At 35.6% G+C, this 24,371-nt stretch overlaps 4 protein-coding genes across 10 annotated transcripts; 1 reads left to right on the top strand and 3 right to left on the bottom strand.

Moving 5' to 3' along the window:
- Nucleotides 2,476–5,923, top strand: LOC105167135 (protein FIZZY-RELATED 3). The gene is made up of 10 exons (XM_011086725.2): nucleotides 2,476–3,269; nucleotides 3,852–3,974; nucleotides 4,116–4,220; nucleotides 4,330–4,509; nucleotides 4,610–4,672; nucleotides 4,771–4,965; nucleotides 5,125–5,226; nucleotides 5,320–5,382; nucleotides 5,502–5,570; nucleotides 5,667–5,923. Exons 1-10 carry the CDS (start codon nucleotides 2,727–2,729, stop codon nucleotides 5,718–5,720), a joined length of 1,497 nt encoding a protein of 498 aa, XP_011085027.1. The 5' UTR covers nucleotides 2,476–2,726; the 3' UTR covers nucleotides 5,721–5,923.
- Nucleotides 5,830–8,893, bottom strand: LOC105167136 (ribosomal RNA large subunit methyltransferase E). Of its 3 annotated transcripts, XM_020695545.1 has the most exons (7): nucleotides 7,845–8,886; nucleotides 7,581–7,667; nucleotides 7,197–7,259; nucleotides 6,917–7,018; nucleotides 6,524–6,782; nucleotides 5,916–6,434; nucleotides 5,830–5,880 (listed from the first exon to the last, which is right to left on the bottom strand). In XM_020695545.1, exons 1-6 carry the CDS (start codon nucleotides 7,914–7,916, stop codon nucleotides 6,310–6,312), a joined length of 708 nt encoding a protein of 235 aa, XP_020551204.1. In that variant the 5' UTR covers nucleotides 7,917–8,886; the 3' UTR covers nucleotides 5,830–5,880; nucleotides 5,916–6,309. The 3 variants fall into 3 exon arrangements, with proteins under 3 accessions (XP_020551204.1, XP_020551205.1, XP_020551206.1); XM_020695546.1 differs by lacking the exon at nucleotides 5,830–5,880 and having other exon boundaries at nucleotides 5,917–6,434; nucleotides 7,581–7,658; nucleotides 7,845–8,893; XM_020695547.1 differs by lacking the exons at nucleotides 5,830–5,880; nucleotides 7,581–7,667 and having other exon boundaries at nucleotides 5,917–6,434; nucleotides 7,845–8,891.
- On the bottom strand, nucleotides 10,105–15,036 carry LOC105167134 (telomere repeat-binding protein 4). The gene is made up of 10 exons (XM_011086724.2): nucleotides 14,785–15,036; nucleotides 13,547–13,691; nucleotides 12,647–13,460; nucleotides 12,323–12,532; nucleotides 12,195–12,248; nucleotides 12,035–12,114; nucleotides 11,556–11,797; nucleotides 10,943–11,266; nucleotides 10,775–10,838; nucleotides 10,105–10,513 (listed from the first exon to the last, which is right to left on the bottom strand). Exons 2-10 carry the CDS (start codon nucleotides 13,625–13,627, stop codon nucleotides 10,319–10,321), a joined length of 2,064 nt encoding a protein of 687 aa, XP_011085026.1. The 5' UTR covers nucleotides 13,628–13,691; nucleotides 14,785–15,036; the 3' UTR covers nucleotides 10,105–10,318.
- LOC105167133 (scarecrow-like protein 14) lies at nucleotides 19,277–23,696 on the bottom strand. Of its 5 annotated transcripts, none has more exons than XM_011086719.2 (3): nucleotides 23,564–23,696; nucleotides 23,053–23,154; nucleotides 19,277–22,013 (listed from the first exon to the last, which is right to left on the bottom strand). In XM_011086719.2, the coding sequence occupies exon 3, from the start codon at nucleotides 21,814–21,816 to the stop codon at nucleotides 19,585–19,587; it is 2,232 nt and encodes a 743-aa protein (XP_011085021.1). In that variant the 5' UTR covers nucleotides 21,817–22,013; nucleotides 23,053–23,154; nucleotides 23,564–23,696; the 3' UTR covers nucleotides 19,277–19,584. The 5 variants fall into 5 exon arrangements, with proteins under 5 accessions (XP_011085021.1, XP_011085020.1, XP_011085023.1 ...); XM_011086718.2 differs by having other exon boundaries at nucleotides 23,053–23,146; nucleotides 23,564–23,695; XM_011086721.2 differs by lacking the exon at nucleotides 23,053–23,154.

Genomic DNA, 24,371 nt, shown 5'->3' with positions numbered 1-24,371 from the left:
TCACAAATTTATCACTCATTTTAGTGTAATATGTTTTGCCATTCCGTTTTAAAATTTAAGGGTTGATGATTTACGAGTTTCATGTAATCAAATTCAACAAGGATTCAGTTCAATTTATGTTGCTTCTTCAATTTTCTATTTTCTACAAATATATATTATCGTTTTTGACATGATTTGTGAATTTTATGGGTAATATGATGATTAATAGCTTCAATCATTTGCTATCTTCTTCTTGTAATCTTTGCAGTTGAGGTTGAGTGTTTTGACTGTTATATATATATTCCTATTATTCTGGCCTGAAATCATCATTTATATCAAACATATCATTTGAATCGAGCATGCCAGAAAATAATTCAAGTCGGCGACATTATATCATAATTTGGAAATTAAGATAAAATTAACAATCCTTCATTCCCCCGGGTATTAATTAGCGCCTAATACATCCAATATTTTAAATATCCATCCATGTGCTTTCACTTTCCTTCAATTCTTGAAAAAATTGGTCAAATTAATTAAAACATCCAAAGAAATTGTTTATCCAATCCATCAAACCTCAAATCTTACTTTATTGTTGAATGAAATTTTCTAAGTGCAATGATTAAGAGCAAATATCCTGTTGTTGCAATATTTAAATCATAAAATAAACCAGAGTGCAAGTCTTAATTTACTGCATGAGTATAAATCCTAAGAGAATTCCATGTTTAACGACTTAAATTACTTATCAACTATTTTCTCACTGGTTTCTCTCTTTTGGGATTTTCTTACCAAGGATATAAGATTATATTTTTCTTTTTAATTACATCAATGTAAACTTGATTAGAAATACTTACATTACAAAATTAACAATAAATTTACATTAATTGAGATAAATAATATATCGAATGGTGGTAAAATCCATAATTTCCAACTTATGAAATTTCCAGTTTAATCATTAGAACGCCCAAAAAACCCAAAAAATAACTTATAAGAAAGACAAGATTTGAATTTTATTTGAGAATGATCAATTTAGTGTGTTAGATGTCACTGGGATCACGATTTAGTGTTAAGTGTTACTCAGCTGGTCTTATATCAAAATTTCGACGAGAAATTTCACTCTCTTGCTTTGATTGTAAGTTCTAAAGAGTTTAAAAAATGTGTGTAATTGACTTCATATGAATATCAAATGGACTCAAAGTTCATCTAACTGGGAAAAAAAAAAAGAAGTTAATATTGCCTCTATATATGTTCTTCTAAAAACTATTCTAATTGCCTCCCTATCCAAATTTAAATAAGAATTCTAATATAAATAATAAAAAAAAATAGATTTTACATCCCACAACTTAGACCATTCATTGTGATTTTGATCTCAATATTATCAACTTCACCACATTACATTATTTAACTTTTAAAAAAATTGTATTTTTATTTTCAAGTGAACTCTTTGTTGATTTTTTTGATAGAGAGTGGTCCGTTAAATTGAGAGTTTGAAAGGGACAAAGCTGAAGGTGCAAAGGAGGAAAATCTATTTTTGGAAGGAAAAAAGCCACCTAAAGAGCCAAAAATTGCTAAATTGTTAGAGTTAAAGAGTGCAATGCGATGAGGTCAATAATATTAATGATAATTTTTCCTTTTTTTAATAAATGAGGGTTAATTTGAAAAACGAAAAATATAAAATATTGCATAGAAACATAATTGTTAATAATAGACTCCGTCCATTATTATATATATATATATATATCATTTTTTATTGTATTGCAAAATACACAGTAGGTGGATCAGCGTAGGATCAATACAGATCATTTTGAAAAAGTTCGATCTTCCGCTTCTTTTTATAGACTTTTAAATAGGCTCCCATTGAGTCCATTCTAAACTCAAACCTAGACCATGGATCAGCCCAGGCCAAGCATAGACCATAGTTGGATGTGCCATTTTACTTTTCTTTTCTATAAAATTTAAATGTACTTTCAAAGAATTAATGAAATTTATAATTATTATTATTAAATAAATAAATAATAAATTAAATCATATAAAAAGTTTAAGACTTAAAAAAAAGTTAAAACAATATAATAAACTTAAATAATAATTTGACTAATAAATTTAAAAACAAATTCAAAAAAGCTTCAAATAAACTTTGAAAAGAATAAACTAAGAATATTAATTAGTTAACGTACTAAAATTTGAGAAGTAGAATAATAAACATAGAAATTCCTAGAGTTTCAAAATTATAAAAAAAATCTACTAAAACAGTCAATTTAAAATAAAAAATAAAAATTATATATCTTTTATTAGTAAAAGAAAAAGAAAAAAGGGTAACAAGTGGAGGACTTGAGCTGAATTGATCCCAAGTGAGCTGGACCAAGTTATTTTTTGATCTGAGTCATGAACCAGCTCGGCTTCAACATAAGTCATGTAGCAGGTAAGCCACAAAACAAATTAAATGCAAATTATATTTGGGGGCCCCAAAAAAAAAAAAGAAAAAGAAAAAGAAAAAAAACATTCTTAGTAACGGCTAGTTGGGCCTTTCATGGTAAGAGGAGCCTAACCATGAGCTTCTCCCCCACAAGTGACCGTTGCACCATTCTTACTCAAACCAAAAACCATATTCACGCCATTACTATTTTCACCATTCTCGTAGAAAAGCCCTCTCTCTACTCCACCGGAGAGGCCTTTTCCACGAACCCTTCATCGCAAACACCTCAAATCTCAACATCCCACGAGCTCAAAACAATCAAGATTACGGGCAAACAATGGATACCAATCAGAGAAGGAAGAGTGGCATTAATCTGCCAGCATCCATGTCCGAGACCTCTTTGCGCCTCGAGACCTTCGCTTCCTCTATCAAGCTATCTTCTCCGCTTAAATCAATGTCTCCCAGGACTATCTCCAACTTGTCGGCATCCTCTTCGCCGTCCAAATCTGTTTCTAGTTGCAGCGACAGGTTTATTCCGTGCAGATCTTCGTCGAGGCTGCACACGTTTGGCTTGATCGAGAAGGCGTCTCCGGTGAAGGAGGGAGGAGGAGGAGGAGGAGGAAGCGAGGCCTATTCCAGGTTGTTGAAAACTGAGCTTTTCGGTACTGATTTTGGGTGTTGTGATTTTAATGCAGGTGGCTTGAAAGGGGGGTCGCCGATGAGCCCGAGCAAGAATATGCTGAGATTCAAGACTGAGCAGCATTGTTCAGGGCCCAATTCACCGTATTCGCCTTCGATTTTGAGGCAGGACAGTGCACTGTCTGGTGAGGTGTCGACACCACCGAAGCCGCCGAGGAAAGTGCCTAAGACACCTCATAAGGTACGTTTTGGCTTTTCTTGTATTGATGTTGCTGGTGGAGAATAGAAGTGGGATGAAAGATCTTGCTTTCGTGAGATTTTCTTTTGTTGCTTGAGAACCCTGATGAATCATGGCAATCCATGAACGAATCTGCTTTAATTTGTGAGTAATAGTTGATCGCGGACAAGCTTTTACTGAGCCCCTAAATTTCTGAAGTGCTCTATTTTGTAGAAGGCCTTAATGTGTTTGTATATGTCACAAAGTGTCAATGCTAGAATTAGTTCTTGGGGAAAAAGTTGCATGAGGTACATAGGTTAAATGCAAGAATGGCAAGATCAAACCTTTCTTGTTCTTTTCACAATCTGACTTGTCAAGTTATGGTATTTGTATTTTGTGCTATAAGATAGTGAACAAATCAAACTTCACTGAGAACCATATACTGTTGAACCATATAAGAATCTCTAGTGAACTACTTGGGTCGATAATCTTGTTTATTTCCCATCTATTCCACTCTGCTTTTCCATGAACTGGGATAGACCTTGAGCCATACACATGAAGTTGGAACAGGCAGATTTTTGGTTAACTAAGAGTGCTACGTTGCAGGTTCTGGATGCACCAGCGCTTCAAGATGACTTCTACCTCAACCTGGTTGACTGGTCTTCTCAGAATGTCCTCGCTGTTGGATTGGGAACTTGCGTATATCTATGGAGTGCTTCAAATAGTAAAGTGAGTTGATTTTTCTACTTCCTTTGAATACATACTTTTAGTACTTATTTATCTATTGGTATCTAACAATTGTGCCACAAGTTTATAGTTTACCTATATTTATTGCATGCATAATCATACTTAGAGATCATTGATTCACAGGTAACAAAATTATGTGACTTGGGACCTAATGACGGTGTCTGCTCAGTCCAATGGACACGAGAGGGGTCATATATATCAGTCGGCACGAATCTTGGTCAAGTTCAGGTATATCCCCTTCCTTGTGTGTAAGAATTCATCTGGCTGAAACTCTTTGGTGCCAAAATAGCATTAAAAAGCTATTTGAAAGACAAAAAATATCTGCTTCATGCTTAAGGTTTGGGACGGAACTCAGTGCAAGCGTGTTAGAACAATGGGAGGACATCAAACCAGAGCTGGAGTACTGGCATGGAGTTCACGCATATTATCCTCTGGAAGCAGAGACAGAAACATACTTCAGCATGACCTTCGTGTCCCAAGTGATTATATTAGCAAGCTTGTCGGACACAAATCAGAGGTAAAATCTTTTAAAACATATTCATCTCTGTACATATATAGGATTGTTTCACTTCATTACTAAGACCGTCTAAGGTTAACGTATGTTGTGGACACTTTAGGTGTGTGGACTGAAATGGTCTCATGATGACCGAGAACTTGCATCCGGTGGCAACGACAATCAGGTAACCATTCGTTAATGTGATAATTATTTACGAATTATGCTCCATCAAGAGTTATAGCTGAACAAGGTTAAATTTTTGTGTCATGTTGAGGGATTCAGCTGTTGGTGTGGAATCAACATTCCCAGCAGCCTATTTTGAAACTGACAGAGCATACAGCTGCTGTAAAAGCCATTGCTTGGTCACCTCACCAGAATGGTCTTCTGGCATCAGGAGGAGGAACTGCAGATCGTTGCATTCGATTTTGGAATACTGGTAGTGGCAATCAACTGAATAGCGTGGATACTGGAAGCCAGGTATAATCAGCATTCTCGTAATGTTTTATGTATAGGGTGTACTTTTACTAATGCTAAGCTAGGTTTATTGTAAATAAAAGAAACTGTTCCAAAATTAATTATGCTAAAATGTTTAATCAAGGAGTTAAAGGAAGTAACATTCATTTGATTCACTTGTAGGTATGCAATCTAGCCTGGAGTAAAAATGTGAATGAAATAGTCAGCACGCATGGATATTCTCAAAATCAAATAATGGTGTGGAAGTATCCATCTATGTCAAAGGTAAAATGAATGATTTCTTTATCATATTGTACTTTATTGTTTAAGATTTTTTTAAAGAAGTTGCAGTAATGTGATTTTGCTTAAATTAAATAGGTCGCAACTCTAACTGGACATAGTTTGCGAGTACTCTACCTGGCAATGTCTCCTGATGGTCAGGTATTATCATACAGTTGCATTCGCAGCTCAAGCAGATTCATTGCCACATAGTTTACTTGCCCTTCTTCCCCTGTGATCTGTGAGTCAAACATTAAGCTCTTGAACTTGCATATATGCAGACTATAGTTACTGGAGCAGGGGACGAGACACTACGATTCTGGAATGTTTTTCCATCCATGAAAACACCCGTAAGTGAAATTATTATTGACTTTTGTTGAGAAAACTTCAAGATTTATTTGTCAAAATCCAGAGTTGACATACTTATCTTCTATTTGTAATTTCAGGCACCGGTGAAGGACACTGGCCTTTGGTCTTTAGGCAGAACTCAAATCCGATGACAGATGCTAGTAAATCATACTGTAAATTCCAGATAATACAACCCCAAATGGCAACGACGAGAAGAGAATTAAATATCTTTTTATGTTCTTTTCCATTTTTTCTCGGGAATTGTAAAGTGAATTTTTCTTCCTTTTCCTTCCCCCAACTTGTGCAGGAATTCTGCGATATTAATACACAATGAAGACCACAACAACACAGGAAACGAGTTTTGAATATGCATACATAATCAAGAATTATATAGCCCAACATCCATCTACATGATTTTTCATCATCTTTTCTCAAGTGTCATCTAGAGCTGCTTGTCATTCCAATATGTTTCTAAAACCACAAAAGAATCGGCTAATATTCTGGGCACCCAGAGCAGGAAAGTGGGAGACTTTCAGAACCTTCTTTCCATGTGATCTCAATACATTCTACACTCACTTTACATTGAGATCTCTGCAAACACAGTTTGTTTAGTTGCAACTGCTCCAGGACATGTTATCTTGCATCATCAACTTAATACACCTCTGACATTTGCTTCATCAAAGCATTCTCACCAAATGTAATGTTTTGGAGTACTTAAGGACATTAAGCAGGTTCTTGTTTCTATTCTCTAACCCTATATTGAAACCCCTGACAAATCAAATAAATTTCCCTGGAACACGACCTAGTTGCTTTAGGCCTCAACCATGATGCCTTTCTGAAAATTGGTTTGCATATTTGGCTGAATTCTGCGAATAATGAAAGACAGTAACCAGCTGATCATCAGAACATACTAAAACAGATAAGAAAAATACTTTTTCCAGGATCCAACACCAACCTTTTACGTCTTCACTTTCCAGAAGCTTAATGATGAGGTGGCCCCCTGGTTGCAACACACCATCAATACCTAAAGAAGACCCAGAGCCATCTGATTGCACTTCCTCGAATGCATTATTTACTGTGCGATCATGGGCAGCCTTCCCTACGGCCAAATCAATTGCTCGCATCCCCAGTTCAGCAGATAAAGCTGCATCTCTAGTTGTGATCCCAGAAACTAAGGGACACATATCAGAGAGTACGACGGAAAAACCCTTTTGCTGCAAACCAAAATCAAATGTATCAACCAAATACTCACTCATAAAGGAAAAACAAAAAATGATAAAATTTGAAACATCAAAAAGAGTCATTTTGTGAAGAAAAATACAACACTCAAAAGAAGACCGGCATCTACCTGAGGCGAGAGTGCTCTAACTTGCTCCCTTGGTAGATTCATTACATCAGCACAAACTGTCGTAACCCTTTCATCACAGTGCATTGATGGAACCTTCACCTTCTGCTCTGCAGCACACCCACATAGATCAATGATTTGTACAGATCTTTTATCATTATATTAATAACTAGAGCATTAACCAAAAACTATGACGTTTTTCTCTTACTGGATATCCATAACAAAGGTTAATACAAACACACACACTGCCAAAATGGGGAGTTATACATATATGAAGAATTACCTTAACATCAATTCCCACGACAACTCCACCCTTCCCCAATGGACCCAAGTTCTGACATGCCACCTGCATTACCACATAACAGAGATCCAATTACATTTTCTCTTTGTACACAAACCATATCTGATCATGTAAAATCGATTATCACATCCATTTCTAGACCTCAATGCACGTTGTAATGCCACCAATGGCAAGCAAACATACAGCTGGTTGCACACAGAGATAAAATGTAAGGGGGAATTACCCAGACATCTCATAAAGTAATGGCTTGACTATTGGGCAATGGATTTAGTTTCTTAAAAAGTGAAATTTTTTCCTTAAGATGCCTCAATATCAAGGGACTTGTATATGATTACCCCTATAAGCAATCATTATGATATGGTGTACCTGAAGCCAAGCACCAGGAGCACAACCAAGATCAAGAACAGAAGAACCAGGTGTTATGATCTTGTACTGCTTCTGTATCTGAAGCAACTGCACTTGCCAATATGAGTTCCAAAAAGAATAAATAAATAAATAAGCAACTTTTCCAATGCCCACAAACTATTTGACAGAATTCAGATGTGGACTTGTGTCGAATGTGTGTGGTGTGAGCAAAGAGATTTGGTTGATATGAAATATACAAATGGAAAGAAGAAAAAAGAGGGAGACCTTGAAGGCGGAGCGGGCAACATAACCAAGGCGCTGAGCTTCTCTATAGAAGAAATCAGGCGTTCCACTCATTCTTGGGTGTTTGCAGCAGTTGAGATTATTGAAAAATGATAGAGGGCTTTGTTAGGGTTCATTAAGGGTGGCCGACCCCACCATGAAGAAAACAGTGCGTCAACCATATATAAAACAAAATTTGTTTCTTTTTAATTTAGTAATAATAAAAATTTGTTTCATAAAAGAGAGAAAGAGAAAAACAATGAATTCATACCTTGTTTGCTTCCATTTATTCATTCTTTTTTAATCTTCATTTCAATTAAAATATATTTTAATTAACGTATAAAAATTAATGTTTGAACCCCCAGACCCTCCCATCTTCGCTTCAGGCAGACGGAAAAAGATGGAAGGCAAAATAACATCCACCTCCAACCACGACGTGCTAATGGAAATCCTCCTCCTCCTGCCTGCAAAATCCCTTGTCAGATTCAAAGCCGTAAGCAAACACTGGCGCTCTCTTATCTCCACACTCTCCGCCACCGCAAACCGCAACCTTCTTTCCTCCTCCGCGCCGCCCCATCTCTATTCTTCTACTTTAATTCCACAAGTAAGAAATTCATTCAGTTCCATTTAAATTTAGCTCATCCCAAGATCCTGCAAGCCTTTTGTTGCTCGAGTGTGGGAGCTCTTTATCTGTTAACAGAGATTACTATGTCTACAATCCGACCACCGGGGAATCGAGGAAGTTGTTGCTTGAGAAGGAATCACTTTTGGGCCTACAGTTGGACTTTGATCCTTCGAAATCACCTCATTACAAGGTTATTTGTGTGCGTGTTGTACCTTGGAAATTGCTGAAAAACACATGGGTTGTGAGGTTGGCATTAGGATTGTTGGGACATTCTAAATCGGAGTGGGGTTGATCGAAATTGGATTAATATACTTAATTAGTATATAATCAAGAAAAGTGAGCAATTTGAATAAGAATTTTTGTGGACAAAAAAACCAGTGTCATAAAGGGAGCAACGAGGAAAGTTTTTGTTTGAGGGCCGAAGATTTCTGGACACGTTCTTTAGTTGGGGCTTAGGGCCAAGTGACTACGACATTTATCCGCCCACTATCAGCAGGTTTGGTCCGACGAATGATGAACATCATTGTAATGCTTGGTTTTCCTACTCATTGGACCAGCAATTGGTCTCCACACAAGGAAGGTCCAACAGCCTTGGCGCCAACAAATTTAAGCCCATGTCATCAAAGTATTACTTATAAATTTTTCGAAAATTTTATAAGATAACAATTAATGATATTGTCACTATATTTATGTTATTATTGTAACCGTGTCATTATTGAGTTATAACAATAATTTTACTACTAATAATTGCATCTAAGATTTTAAAACTAATATTTAATATTTTATTACTAAGAAACTTATGCTTCAAGTTTTGTTTGAAAGTTAATTTATGTTTGTTGTATTTTGCATGTGAAACAATAGATATATATATATATATGTATGGGTAACTGCAGTTAGAAGCAATCTTGAACAGAGTGCAGTGTAAGTAAAGGTGTATGTATGTGTGAGTGTAATTATTTTAAAAACTTTGTACACAAATTAAAGTGTAATACTACAAGTGATGAGCAGCTGTTGTAAAATAAGGTTGGTGAGGTGGAGTGGTGCAAGCAAATCCACTGTATCTGTATGTATGGATAGATAGATAGATAGACATATGTAGATGAGTGTATGTGCATGTGCGTACAGTTTCTTATAATAATAAAAGAAGTGCAAAAGAATTTCTTATATTTTAAAACTTTTTTGAAAGAGGGTAAATTGCATCATTTTAAGAGTAAATTACACTTAATTATTTTTCTACTTTTTTATTAACAGTGGAGTGTGTAAATTGTGTTGTTAAGAAAAAAGGAAAATACCTTGCTTGTATATATGACCAAAAAAGAAAGAAAGAAAGAAAAGCAGGCGGTGGCCAATCATATGTCAGGGGAATAACAACAGTTCACATGCTCCAACGTGCGACTTCAAATGAAATCACACTCACACTCAGATCTAATCCCACAATATATTACTTCTTTAACCATTTTGCCACACTGACATTAATATTAATATTTAGTTTATATTATTTATTTCTTTGAAATCTGTTCAAATTCACCCTTATGTTTAGATGTGATGTGAGAGTTAAAATTAATATTGATAACTAAGCAACTAATTTAGATATAGTGGAAAAGTAAATAGAAGGGCAGCTGAGGGCTGAGGCATTGATTGCTGTTAAAACCACATTTATTTTCCACCAATAATTTACAAAAGAGAAGAATGTCTATTTTCCAAGTAATTGAAAGAGTAGGGAAACAAATGAGTGTGAGATATTAGCTACAATCAAACTTAAGCATTACACCTTTTTTTACAACTCCAATGTGATCAACTTTCCTATAACAGTAAACTTTTTACACTTTTGACAATCACAACTTGTGATCCTTCAAGCAACTCCTACGCTCTCCTCACTTCTCAGGGACTCCACCGACGGTGTATGCTTCCCCTGTTGTTTCGACTGATGCTGCGACCAATACGAGTGAGCAGATAAGACTCGGTCCAAGAGCTCCTGTGGAACCGGCTCGCCCCGTCTCTGCTGAGGAGATATGCTTGCTGTATGAACAAGGGTCTTCCATTTGTCCTGCGTAAACAACAAGAATCAACATCACATGAATCCAAGCTTGCTTACTAATTTGATTAATTCAACACATCTTGATGCCTCAAGGTATATCCACAACCACCCATGTGAATGATTCCCTTGGCTTTTTCATCTAATCATATCAATCCTAATAAGATTTGCTTAGCAATATGTTATGCCTAAAAGCATGTGCACTCCAACTATTATAATGCAAATCATCCAGCTTTTTTAAAGGAAGGTAAAACGAAAACACAGATTTTCTACCTTCAAGTCCACGTATGTTCTGTGATCTGCATTCTCAAAAGCACCTAGTTTGACATCACGCCACCTGATAAGCAGAAACCCAAGTATAATTAATTATGTAACGGAGTGGATATCGGAACAAAATCTCAATGATTTATATTTCATATTGTGCCTGGACTATGTTCTTACCTTCCGGTGCCAAGTTTTTCAACTGCTGCAACAAGGGCCTCGACTTCTGCTACTGAAAACGGTCTCCTAGTTCTACGCTGTGAAATTTCAGTACGTTTAGGTTTGGGGTTCACTGGGACTATTGCAAGAGCCTCCGCGTTCATTGGAGGGACTGGAACCAATGCCTTGGAGTCGGGAATTGATGCATCATTTGGTTCGTTTTTAGGAGTCTGTGGGGAGAAATTGAGGTTGTCGTTGTCCATAACATCATCGAATTTGTTGACAACAGGGGGATCAACCGCACCATTTCCAATCCCTGAATCAGTCATTGGAGTAGCAGGAGACCTGGTGAGCAAAATATACAAGAAGTTGGTCAGTTGAGAAATGGAAATTGGTCGACCAGCTAATGTTAGAGCTCAAATGATAACTTTCAACTGAAAGATAACTTCTGGAATTTATGTCTATTTGAATTTTGAAACAACAGAAAAGCTCTTTTAATGTGCAGCCATAGAAACACTGAAAGAAATTCACTCAGGAAAGAACCGAGTATAAGATGATCTACCGCCATTTCAATTATAAGTTAAAGCTGGAGCGACTAAAATCTTTGAGGAAAAAGCTAAGAAATTCATTGTACCTAGGCAACTCTTGATCTGCATCACATGGCAATGCCGACGGAAGTTTTTTAGGAGCCATGGATGGGGAAACATGTGAAAAGCTTGGCTCTAATGTAAAACCCAGAGTGTCAAGGTTGCTACTCTGAGAAATACCAGCCTGCTGCAAAGTTCTATTGTCATCTCGGACCTTCTTTCCTTGAAGAACTACACCAACTCGAATTCCATTCCCAAGAATAGCAGTAACTGCCTCCATCACAGTTCTCTGAAACCATAATCCTTATCTACTCAGATTAATATAGCATACGAAGAGTACAATCTCAACTAGTGCTATCTGAAATACATCCCAACACCAAGATAGAAATGTCTCTCAATGATTCATTCTCAAACAGCAATTTCATACCTAAAATTTCATTTCAAATGATTTATGTCCCACCATATGCAACAGTACGAACCATACATTTCATAATATATAAGACTGGAAATGTGAGCAAACACAAACCTTGAGAGAACCGACACTTGCAGTTTCTGGGACCTCAATGTAAAGTTCTGGCACCCTGAAGGACTTAATGCTAAATTTCACTGAGGAGGAGATAACAGTAGAGTAAGAACTTCTTCTATATCAATAAATAAGGATAAAACTGAAAACAAAATTCTAGTACCATGAGAATCCTTGGCTTTTTGATGACCTCTGACTGTAGCTGACGTACCACTTGCTGCAATAAATTAAAAGAATCATTTAGAGATACTGCCAACACCAAAACTTCAGATTAAAGACATGATAGAGCACCTCTTTGCAAGATGTTGGCCGAGCTACTCTCATTGTCTATCTTCGTCCCCTTCTCAGGTAAATTAGAGATGCTATCACTGCTGGTATCCTGATGATATGCAACTGCGAATGTGTGATCAGACAGCTTCCTTTTCTTGATAGGTGCTTGTTGGAATCTCTCTTGTGTATAAATTCTCTTTCTATACTGGTAAAAGGACCTGATTCCCTCACCTGAAAACAAAACAATGGAAGGAGGACAATCATATAATCATGGGAACAGATTACATATAACACCAAAAGAAATTTAGCACATTAAACTAAGATAAGCATGTAACAGCCACTTACTATAAAGTCCACAACCCTTCAGCTTTGGAGCTACTTTCCTGTATTTGGACGTCAGCATCTTCCTTATTCTACGGTGTCCAATACGTGGTTGTGGCCTAAAGGGCCTAACCCTGGTGCTAGATTTATTGCACCCAAAAGAATTTTCGTCGTCATCTCTAATTCCTAATTTTACATTATTCCAGTGCTTTTGCAATAAAGCATCAGGAATGGGGTCCCTATACAAGGGCAACTGTACACTACCCTCTGATTTAATTAGTAGATTAGTATTCACATCTTCTTCAATTGGATCCTTTACAGTGGATGTGTCAGCCAAAGATGAGTCAATTATCTGATTATTATCATCCTTCGCATGCATTTCTGCTCCACCCTCTACCTTACAGTTTAAGCTATCACCAAAACAGATGGAACCCTCAACTTTAGAAATGGTATTTCCATCTGCATTCTTGACTTCACTGGTTCCTAGTTTTATGTCACAATCAACTTTCTTTCGGATATCAGAAGTGGCACGTACAGAAGTCTGTTCCAAGGCAGAATTGTTTTCTAATTGATTTTGCTCTGGAACGGAAATTTCCGGAATAAATGCACTCTCAGCACAACTTCCATGGTCAAAGCTCTCCGATTTCAAAGCTTTATCATCTAAACTCTGCTCCTTCTTGTTTCCACCTTGGCAAATGCCCGGCTGGAATTTCCCGTTGGCTACACTACTGGAAGCAGAGCTTTCACTCTCCTGTAACAACTTACCAGCTACAGCTGCAAGTAATTCAAAGGCACAAAGTTTACTGTCTTCAATCGAATTCTTGTGTGGGCTTCTCCTCTGGCAAGAGTAACAAAGAAAAGGGGCTTGGTTATATGCTGAACAATATTGAAGGCAGAAACCACATAATTCAAAAATATGGTTACCCTAATTGATCTAGGAGCTCTGGGAATAATGGGGGCTCGGTAGCCATTGAATCCATAATCCAGCCTCTTCTTTGACACCATATCTTAGGTCGCATGCCAATATGAGATCATCAAATTCAGTAATGTGATGTTGCAAAACCTCAATCTGTATCAATAAGAAAACAAACAGTGAAATTCTAAGATCACCAAACAATAAGACTTCAACACATGTAAATCACACGGAAGAAACGCCCAAAAATGCAGTGTGATCACCCAAACAAGGTGTCCATTTCAAAAATCAAATTATCCATGGAACACAAAAAAGCACTGATGATGTGTCTTCTTCTAACAAGCATTCTGGAAAAACTTTGATCCATGATTTTCTGTATTGACCATAGAGGAAACCCAAGTATGAAAGCCTCAAATTTTAGACACAATTTCCGGTGTTATGTACAGAACATAGGAAACTAAAGAAAAACTAAAGACCATCAAGAACTCAGATCTATTTTAACTTAGAGACAAATAAATGACCACCAAGAACTCAGATCTAAAATCAAAGTTAATGATGTCCTGAAGAAAGAGAAATTTTTGCATTTCTGCTTTCACCAGCATTCAACTTAATTACAGAATAAAAGGGCTATCAACAGCCTTCATGAAAGAACTGAAGATCATATAATTCAAGTATAAGATGCTTTCAAAAGACAAGATTCCCAATAATTCTCGCAGTTGACGGAAAGCTCCATCTGCAAAGCTTCCGTTCTATGTGACAAAACAGATGTGCACGAGAAATAGCAGAATTCCACATTCATCAGATCCAGCTACATGATTCTGGAGTCCGATCAACTGAAATTCAGACCATTCAAGTTACAAAAACGAAAGAAATTAACAACTTGTTATTTTTCCTCAATGGTCCTTTTTTCTTTAAGAAAGAATTGCAGAAATCAGCAAAATCAAAACCAAAAATCCAAATCAACTGCTCAAAAACTCTCATTTTTTTTTAACTTCAAATCAAAGCAATCAAAAATAAAATTACACAGTCGTCAATAATTGGATCAGATCTCAGCAGGATCAACTTGAATTTCCACAATTCCTCGTGAAAATCAAATCAACCAACCCAAAAAGGTAAAAAAGATATGGAAACAGAAATCTTTCTAAAACCAGAAAAGAACCCGCATCAGAAATTCAAACCCAGAAATCATATAAAAAAGAAAATAAAGCCGAAAATGGCAGTAATATTTTGAACAGAGCAAATGAATTACCTGTCGATGGATCCACTAGGGAGAGGAATTCTTCCACACGTCTACTTCCTTTTCTTCCCTTTGTTTCTATACAGAATACTAACAAGAATTTCGAATTTACGTCACGGAAATAAACTAGTACTGCATTAGAAAAAAAGAAAATTAAAAAATGCGAATTTTCGTTTGGTTCTTGTTTATATATAAAACCTCTTGTGGGTTTGGGTTTGGGTTTGGGTTTGGGGTTTGGTGGAAAAGCAAAGCAACCAACTACAATTACAATCAATTACAATTACAAACCATCGCTAAAACCCCCCATTGTGGTTTTATAGTTAAACTTGAACAGCAGGTAGCAGGGACATAATTGTCCGGTCAAAAGTTGTCCAATGGGATTGGGAATGAGAGATAGAGAGAGTCCGGAGGATATGTTTGGAAACTCGGATAGTTGCTCGGCCCCACCCCGCTTCCTAACTATTCTCAACCTCTTACATTCATCAATTATCGATCCAAATACATTTTTTTATTTCATTAAATACAAAAAATAATATATTTATTAAAATTAATCTTACACATGAATCACTAATAAATTAAAAGCTTGTGAATATAACTATATTTTAATTAATGCATATTTTCTCAATCACGCATGGAGTTTTAATAAATACTAGAGATCTGCCATTTATTTATGCTTGTGATTTTATGTGTGAATTTTTCAATTCGATCATCATCATAATGGTGTTTGATAATTTTAATTCCAAATCATATTTGGCATTTCGGATTGTTCAAACATAAATCATATGAACTAAATAGGGTTTAGAACAATAACATTTCATAATAAATCTGAACATAAGTTATAGAATTCACGTTCAGTCAATTACGAATAAATATAAATAAATTTTATTATAGAATTCAATAATTATTTTAAACATGAACCAGTCACAGATTTAAAATATTCCAATCGGTCATGATTTAACAAGGCAAATTAATATGTCACAGTTTTTATATCCCATTTTTGCCATACCAATGCATTTATTTGGGAAATTCTTATCCAAAAGGCAACAATAAAATAAAATTAGAAATACTTTTAAAAATACATAATAAAAATACATATATATGTATGTGGCATAAAACCAGGTGGCAGAAGATTCAATATGACATAACCGGCTAAATAGACCATATTCATCGTAACCCACAATGAGTTATGAATTCAAATTTTATTAAATGTGTGAATATTTATTTTATTTTATGTAAGTATTTTTAATTTATTTATTATTCTTGCTCATATTAGTATATTATTTGAATTGATATATTACTCAATTTATCATAATATTAATATAATCATCATATATATATATATATAATTGGCGCTTAAAAAAAACATAACCCACCACAATGAGTCATGTGGACGTTACTTTTGTAAGATGTAAGTCCGAAATTAATTCATTAAAGTACGGAATTGGTAATCTCGAAGCTTACTCAAATTAATAAATGAAAATGTCCACTCCAAAGTCTGGAATCTTGATAAGAACAGCCACCTTAAATTGGAAACTTTGGACAACTTCTCTTTTCTCTTCCAACCACACACACAGTATCCTCATACTTAATTTGCAAACCAAAATTGAAACATCAATTCAATTAAGAGGGTATTTGGGTCAATTTGTAAGTTTTTAAAAATATTTTATAATAATATATTTAAGAGTTTATAAGATTTAAAATTACCAAAAAAAAAAAAAGAAGAGAATTTCTAACTTTCTTTCAAGAGCTTAAAAAAGTAATTTTTTTTCTTAATTTTGATCATATTAGTTATAAAAATATGAATTTAATATTTTATAAGTACTCCCCTAATCTTATTTAACTCAAACCCCTTAAATTTTTATTTTTTAAAAAATAAAATATAATATTATTATAAACTTTAAATACATCTTATAGAATATATGAGTATATTTCAAAATAACATATATAACCAAGCACCCTTTAAACCATAGGCAGTCTACTATATATCTATTTACGAGCACTTGTTATGGTCGCATTGCACATGCAATTTATTATACCTGCATATCAAAAAATCATTAACATTTCAAAATATTAATATTTATTTATCTTTTTAGACGCTGTGTATTACACATGAAGGTCTCGTTTATGTCATGAGTCAACTAATTATTGGGTTTATGACATATAAATTGAGCCTCAAATGTAAAATATATAGTGTGTTATGGTAACATAAGGTAGTTTAGTATTCTAATTGATCCATTACTTATTAACAAGTTGATGCAGCATTCAAATGAAGTAAGTGAAGTTGACGTCTATATATGAATTTGTTTTACTATTTATCATGTATTTGGTAGTATATATATTGTTTGAGGGTAAGGTTGTACAGCCAAAAGAAAAGAATATGTGAAAATGGTGTAATTATTATGAGAATAATAAACTATATTCCAAGAGTGCAGCCTAGTATAGAGCCCCAACCCCCCCATGCCCATGTGCTCATAACTCATAAATATTATTATCAATTTTTTTTATTTTAAAACCCCAAAACAACAGACACATAAAGAGAAAAGACAAGATCCAAAACACAGAACAAACGTGATAGGATGGAGTCTTCACGGCGTTATGGGGATGAAAGAAGAGCCAATAAAATTAACGGCGTCAGTTAGGGGAGTCGCCTACCAAAACGAGTGGCTATCCTATCACCATTTCTCTTTCTTTTTTATCCGGTTGTCATAAGAAAAAGTGCTCTCCCGCCACCGCTGCTTCCGGTCACTACTTCTTTTTATTAACCACATGCCCTTCCTTCTTCCCCTATCCCTCCTAAATTTTATTCCCAGCTTTTATTTCAGTGCAAGGGATTCGAGGCAAGCCACCTCTTCACCCAAACAAATTTATTTTTGTGATTGTGTGTATATATATATATATATATATATATATATTTGAATGTTGAAATAAATTTGTTGTATCTATCTTGATTAAAAAAATTTAATTTTTTATTTGTCCCCAAACTCATAAATAGTTTAATAAGTCTAATTTAATTTTAACTGAATCAAATATTATTTGAACCAATGTCCTGACTATCCCAACTAAGGAGATTTAATTTCTATGAAATGAAATGTGATTTTGGGCCTGAACTTGGTAGCATAAATAAGTAAGGAATGTTGGTTATTTAGTCTACTTTGGGTTTCTCTTTTATCTGATTTCAGAACTGCAATTGATATTGAAATGGGGTGGGTCATGTTATGAGTGTAGGCTATGTCTGATCCACCTTCTGAAACGCTAACACCAGAGGCCCACTGTTTTGTTTGAAATATTTTCTGAATGTGCTAAAGGTACGTGCTTTTGGGTTCTGTTACGCTGACTAAATCACAAATCAAAATTTTCTTTGTATTAAAGCAATGGGATCATCACAAAAAATACAATTTTCACCAATTTATGCAAGGAAAAAGTAATTTGTCAGCTTAAATTGGATCTTTTCCTGTCTATTGATTGGATTAAGTTAAATTGTCATTTTGAGAATCACAAGAGATAAATAGGGAAAAAATAAATTATCATAGACGTCAATAATTTGTTTATTTTTTCTTTTTTTTTTTGTAGAAGCAATAACTATATTATTATATTAATACATTAATATGTGCTGAATATTTTTTAAAAACAATCAAGAACAAGCAAATATAAGTTATAATAAACTCATATAAATAGAGTAAATATCTATACATCTAAGTAGAATTTAAATTTATGACCTCATTCAAGTTTGTTGGAGGACTTTAACTTAGAAAAGAAAGAGTTGGTGGATTAACTTTACCAACTTTATAAAAAAATATTGGCCCGACATCTGACTACTTGTCAAAAAATGACTTTAAGATTGTTTTGATAATTCTTTTTTTTTTGGATTATTTTGTATGTGGTAAAGAATGACGTTTTTGAGCCTCACAAGTAAATAAATAGAATAAAATCCCACCAAAAACGCACATAAAAAACTCAGGTCAAACTCTTCTGGAATTTCATTATTAACTACTGTTCAAATTCCACACCAACAGCAACACTGAATCAAATGGAGTTTGCTTCTGCTCAGAGTCAAATCAAGAAACCATTTGCAGATGATAATGCACATAGAATATGAGGAAAAGTAAACTACAGAAGGGGTTTGCGCTAATCCATGAGGCTTCTTGTTTCTGAAAATATTAAACAAAACAAGATTGACCGCATGTTACTCTTGCATAAATTATACCGATGGCCTGAAGTTGATCAACCACCACCAGAAACCATTGATGGATGTCAACCTCTAACAAGAATTGTTATCACTTCTAGAGCATTATGTTGCATTCTATTCTTTCAACAGATGATCTTCACTAACTACATGAGAATATCAGCTTGGCTGTTACATCAAGAACAAAGGGCGTTCTTTCTTCACAACCTCCAAATCTTCCTAAGAATAAGCATGCATGCATGGCCCACAGATTTTCTAACGAATATAGCACTTGAACGCTCTTTTCCCTGATTGAACATCAAGAGAGCCGAACCATGTATGTTGACGTCAGTCTAATGCATGAAATATAAGGATCCGCAAATTTGCTTCCAATACATCAGATCAGCCATATGAGCATTCTTAAAAGACATTACTTATTCTTCATGCACTAACTAAACAAAATACTGAATGAAAAAACTTCTATACATAACTAAAATACATTTTGGGTTTCAGTAAAATATTCATGTCTACAAATGGATCAGTACCTCAGTTATCAACGGAGAAGTTGTTCATATCCTACAAGTGATGCAGAAGCCAGCATGGCCCATAGCTGGTGATCAGGCCTTTCTTCATGCCACAATGAATTACCTTCAATAAACTGGCGTCCAAGAAGAAAGTGCATATACAATTCGTCCCTTCCACCCCTGCAACAACCAGTGACCATCTTCATCGATCACGAAATCTTTATGGTAGGACTTAACTCTGTCTCTTGCAATTCTCATTATCTCCTTGTCTAAAGGAAGCTGCTCAAAGCCAGCCCTCATATTCCGAACCTGCCATTGCTTGTACGTTTCTGGCCTCTCTATCCTCTCAGCAGCCTCACATGCAATGACGTTCATCGCCTCCCGCCCAAATACTGTTTTTTCGAGCAACATTCTCTCATGAATTTCTCGGGGAATATTGGCATCAAGCATATCAAAGAAGGATGAATAATGAAACAGTGCCTCGCGGAATCTTGTAATGAAGAAGGGGGCATTATACGCACCATTCACCACTCCCAGCACAAAAACAGCAGGATTCATCTTCCTGATAAGATTCAAAACAATATTTCTAGGACTGTTTACTATCACAGTTTCATCTAGCAGATTCCTAAATCTATAAAGACAGTTCACCACAAGCAGCTCATCCTCCTTGATCTTAAGATCTTCAAGTTTAATTGTTTCCCACTTCTGAGCTATAGCATTGAATTCAAAAGGAACTTTAAAAGTCTCAGCGTAACTAGCCAAGCGCCTCCCTGTCTCTTCAACCCTTTCTGATGGTCGAAAACCTGGACATGGAAGATCGATTCCAGTAACACGAAGTTTGGGGGGTCCACCAGGTCTAGATGAGAGACGTTGTAAAAAACAAGGCCACTGGAAACCATAGAGAATACCGAAATCAATAATATGGAGCTTTGTGACTTTCTCAGCCACATTCATAATGGTCTTATTCGAGAAGAAATTGGAGATCTTCCTAAACGGACAGGTGGCAAGATATATATGATAGGCTTTCAAGATGTCAGCTGCAGACGTAGGCATATTAATAAGGGATGTATATATCTGAGTCCCAGATCCAGCCATACGTGCCTCAAGCCCATCAGCAAAGTAATGGGCAAGTCTCTGCATTCCGTCTCCTGTTGGAGTAGCATGCTGTCTAATCTGCTTCAAAAACTCATTTGCCGTCCTGCGGTCATCAGCTGCAACAGCTTGTGCACAAAGGGTCAACAGAGTTCTCATATCAACCACATTCCTTTTGCCGCCCTTTTTCTTAGCACCACTTTTCCCACCATTAGATCCCTTTGACTGATCGTTCAGTGGAGTGCTTTTAGTTACTTCATTCAATGCTTTACGTAGGTCAGATTCATTTTTTCCTCCGCTGCACAGAAGTACCTTATCAAACATGTCTGGACTCACAGTTGATTCAGTATAAACTGCTGATTGTTTGTTACTCCTTTCGTCGTGCAAACTCATGCTCTCCTGATAGGGATTCTTCTTCCCCCTGGATCCATCAACAAACTCCTCATTTGCAGTTTTCTTTTCCACCTTAACTATCAGACTAGCAGAGCCTTCCTTCTGCTCCTTTACTGACAGCTCGTCATACCCCAAATCAACAATTAAATTACTGCCATTAGGAAGAAATTTGCTTGCTTCTTCTACCCCCTTCTTAAATTGAATAGCCGACTGACCATCAGTAAAAATATCAGGAATTCTAAGGGTACTCACTGGAGAATCTATTGGACCCTCTTTGATGGTACCACTGCTGCTTGATGAACTATAGGATGATTGAGAAGTTGAGACGACATCGACAGTGTCACAATGTCCATAAAACCTATTCCAGTTATGATCAGAATTCCAATCAGGACAAAGTGTTTCCATGTCACCAGAACCACAGCAATCATTTGATACTACAAAAATCTTTTCATCAGGGTTCTCAAAACTATGATCTAACTTTGGCACATGCTGATAATCTGCGGAAGCAGGATATTTCTCCCCAATAACCTCGTAGAACGATCTTTCTGCAGCTTGAAGAGCTGCAGACTCTTGAAACATGCAGGCTTTCTCTTCCACATCCTCTTCCATGAGGATATGGTTTATATACTTGAGCACCACATCACTAAAATCGAGATCCTCAGGAGCATCGCCTTCAGCTGATTGGACTTGGGCATCAAAATTCAAATGGCTAGAAACTGGTACGACATCAGCATGACTTCCAGTTAAAAACTTATTACTAACTCTCACATTGTTGATCAGATTCGGACCCGGGAACAATGGAATAGCTTGTTTGTTAAGTATGATTCCAGACGTTGGGCCACATAAATCCCTATAGTTCTGATCCATGATCATCTAGTTTGTAAGAACTAATTCAGCATGATACTAGACCCAAACACTGGCAATCCACTAATATAAAAACAAATTCTCCTTAGTTCTCTATTCAACTCTACTGGGCCTCTTATCAACTTTCCTCCCGGTAATAAAGAGCCACGCTTTTTGAGGATTACAAGCTTTCAAACATCCAAGTTCAAAGCCCAGAAACTGAAATCCTGCAACGAGCACAACAACATGAAAAGGAAAATTCGAAACATGTCAATAGAAAAGAGTCGACTTCATGAAAATGAAATATTCTGAAATAAACTTAATTAAGACAAGCATATGCCAAAGCACAAAGGATAAAGTAGAGATCTCAAAGAACAACATAAACAGTCTTATCCAACCAGAAAGTGAAATCTTTAACCTCAAAACCCCCCCTGAAGAGATTAAAAAAAGAAAACACATCAGACTCTTTATACACAAACATCTCTTCAGCACTGCTAGATGGTGTCAAGAACAATTAAGACGACTGACGAGCCTGGAAAGAGAGAGTGAGAATGAAAGTGGTATTGAAGAAGTGGTGAAATGGCTTGACCTTTATTGACATTCACTCATTCAGCAATAAAAAAAGGGAGCCATCTGGGGAAGGATTAAAGAGGATTGGAGTAATCTGATTCACTGAATACTCCATATCTAAAGGCTATTTGTGGAAGTTTTGTCTGACACTTGAGCAGTATTCTACTTTTCTTCATTTCACATTTCTTTTCCCATTGTCCTCCCCTAATTATCATCTTTAGAAACTTTACTCCCTGATATATGGTAAACTTAATCTGATTCACTGAATACTCCATATCTAAAGGCTATTTGTGGAAGTTTTGTCCGACACTTGAGCAGTATTCTACTTTTCTTCATTTCACATTTCTTTTCCCATTGTCCTCCCCTAATTATCATCTTTAGAAACTTTACTCCCTGATATATGGTAAACTCAAAGGAAATTCTGGAGTTTGGCCCAAGTGCAATCACAACCATTCCTTGTGGGTCCCATCTCATCAACAAGTCTCGTGATCTTCTAAGATTATTCACCAGCAATTATTATGGGTTGGGCGCCGTGGCGCGAAGCTCCTAATAATTTCCAAAGTGGCAACTGCAAGTGGGGTTTGAGTAGGGGTAATAAAAGCTCATGGAAATTTGCTCTAAAGTGACTAATAACACCACAATTCTATCTCAGATCCTCAGACACCTAATAAGTTCGCCCAAGCCATCCACAGTTACCTTTTACATCAAAGAATTGAAGATCCCAACTGGCGCTGCATAATCTAACCACAGCTAGCAACTTCACCGGATCCAGTAATAAAATTCCCGGAGTCTGCAAAACTGAATTCAGATCACTTCATAGTTTCAAAATCCAAGAAATCTACGAAGTGGAGGTGCTCATTTTCTTAAGAAAAAAGACGAGGTGAAATCAAGAAATCAAACATAGGCTAATTTCCAAGTAACAGCTTGGTAAAAAATCACCCTCATTTCTCACTTCTAAGTTCAAATCAAACCAATAAAACAGGAAAACAACACAGTTCCGGAAAACTCAGTCAGATCTCGGCAATAACAACTTGAATTTGCAACATGCTCACGCAAAAAAAGAAAAAAATCAATCGCACGAAGAGGAAAAAGAAAAATCAAAACCCAGAATCCATCCTCAAACCAAACCGACAAGAAACAGTATATATATTTAGAGAATGATGATTCAAAATACACGGAAGGAGTGATAATCGTAGTAATATATTACCAGATTAGTGAGAAAGTGATGATTGAACTGAATTTGGAGATAAATGTACGCGCTTCCTGTTTGTGTTTTTGTTCTTTGTTTCTTAGTTTCTCTATATAGCAATAATGATTGAATGAGGCTCTGTAGGGGTGGGGGGTGGGGGGGTTAAAGGTAAGGCCTAAGCCTGGTTAATTATTTACTTTAAAAAAAAAATGGGCATGCCGTGGATGACATCCACGACACAAATTTTCTATTTTTTATTTTTTTATTTATTTTTTTATAAATTAATTATATTTAATTATATACTAATATTCAAAAAATTATAATGTAAAACTTATATTAATTTAAAAAATACAATAAATTATACAAATGTAATAGTATATATTTTTTTATATAATTTTTAAAAAAATACAATGAATTATACAATTATTGTTGATAATCCTGTACAGGCAAATTTAATTGTGTAGAAGAATCTCTTTGTCGGATTTGTTGTTTTTCACATGTTTGCTGTCAATCTATCTCGTTCTGAATACGTGATGTTTGGGTTCGGTCAGAGCGTGTAGAGATACGAATAGTAGTGTCGTTGACCAACTCAAATTTTGGGATATCCAAGAAATTTTTAAATATATAAATTCAAATTACTTAGAATATATATCCCTATAAACCATGGATGTAATACACGACTCGTTATAATTCTGATAACCATTTTTTATAAATTACATTTATATAATTTTTTAATAATAATAAAATAATTAACCGGACTAAGTCTAAGGGCTAAGGGGGGATGGACCACTTCTCCTTCACGACATTTTTCAACGCACTTCGTTAC

The sequence above is a fragment of the Sesamum indicum genome, linkage group LG7, assembly GCF_000512975.1.
Source record: "Sesamum indicum cultivar Zhongzhi No. 13 linkage group LG7, S_indicum_v1.0, whole genome shotgun sequence".
Classification (NCBI taxonomy): domain Eukaryota; kingdom Viridiplantae; phylum Streptophyta; class Magnoliopsida; order Lamiales; family Pedaliaceae; genus Sesamum; species Sesamum indicum.
This window is presented reverse-complemented; position numbering and strand designations above follow the sequence as displayed.

Excerpts from the sequence above, each read along its gene's own strand:
- LOC105167135 (XM_011086725.2), top strand. The coding sequence starts at position 2,727 with ATGGATACCAATCAGAGAAGGAAGAGTGGCATTAATCTGCCAGCATCC. Across the intron at positions 5,227-5,319 it reads AGTATCCATCTATGTCAAAG|GTCGCAACTCTAACTGGACA; the intron begins GTAAAATGAATG and ends TAAATTAAATAG. Across the intron at positions 5,383-5,501 it reads CAATGTCTCCTGATGGTCAG|ACTATAGTTACTGGAGCAGG; the intron begins GTATTATCATAC and ends GCATATATGCAG.
- LOC105167136 (XM_020695545.1), bottom strand. The coding sequence starts at position 7,916 with ATGAGTGGAACGCCTGATTTCTTCTATAGAGAAGCTCAGCGCCTTGGT. Across the intron at positions 7,019-7,196 it reads TCGTGGGAATTGATGTTAAG|AAGGTGAAGGTTCCATCAAT; the intron begins GTAATTCTTCAT and ends GCTGCAGAGCAG. Across the intron at positions 6,783-6,916 it reads TTAGAGCACTCTCGCCTCAG|CAAAAGGGTTTTTCCGTCGT; the intron begins GTAGATGCCGGT and ends TTTGGTTTGCAG.
- LOC105167134 (XM_011086724.2), bottom strand. The coding sequence starts at position 13,627 with ATGGTGTCAAAGAAGAGGCTGGATTATGGATTCAATGGCTACCGAGCC. Across the intron at positions 12,533-12,646 it reads GAAGGGTTGTGGACTTTATA|GTGAGGGAATCAGGTCCTTT; the intron begins GTAAGTGGCTGT and ends TTTTGTTTTCAG. Across the intron at positions 12,249-12,322 it reads GGCCAACATCTTGCAAAGAG|CAAGTGGTACGTCAGCTACA; the intron begins GTGCTCTATCAT and ends AATTTATTGCAG.
- LOC105167133 (XM_011086719.2), bottom strand. The coding sequence starts at position 21,816 with ATGATCATGGATCAGAACTATAGGGATTTATGTGGCCCAACGTCTGGA.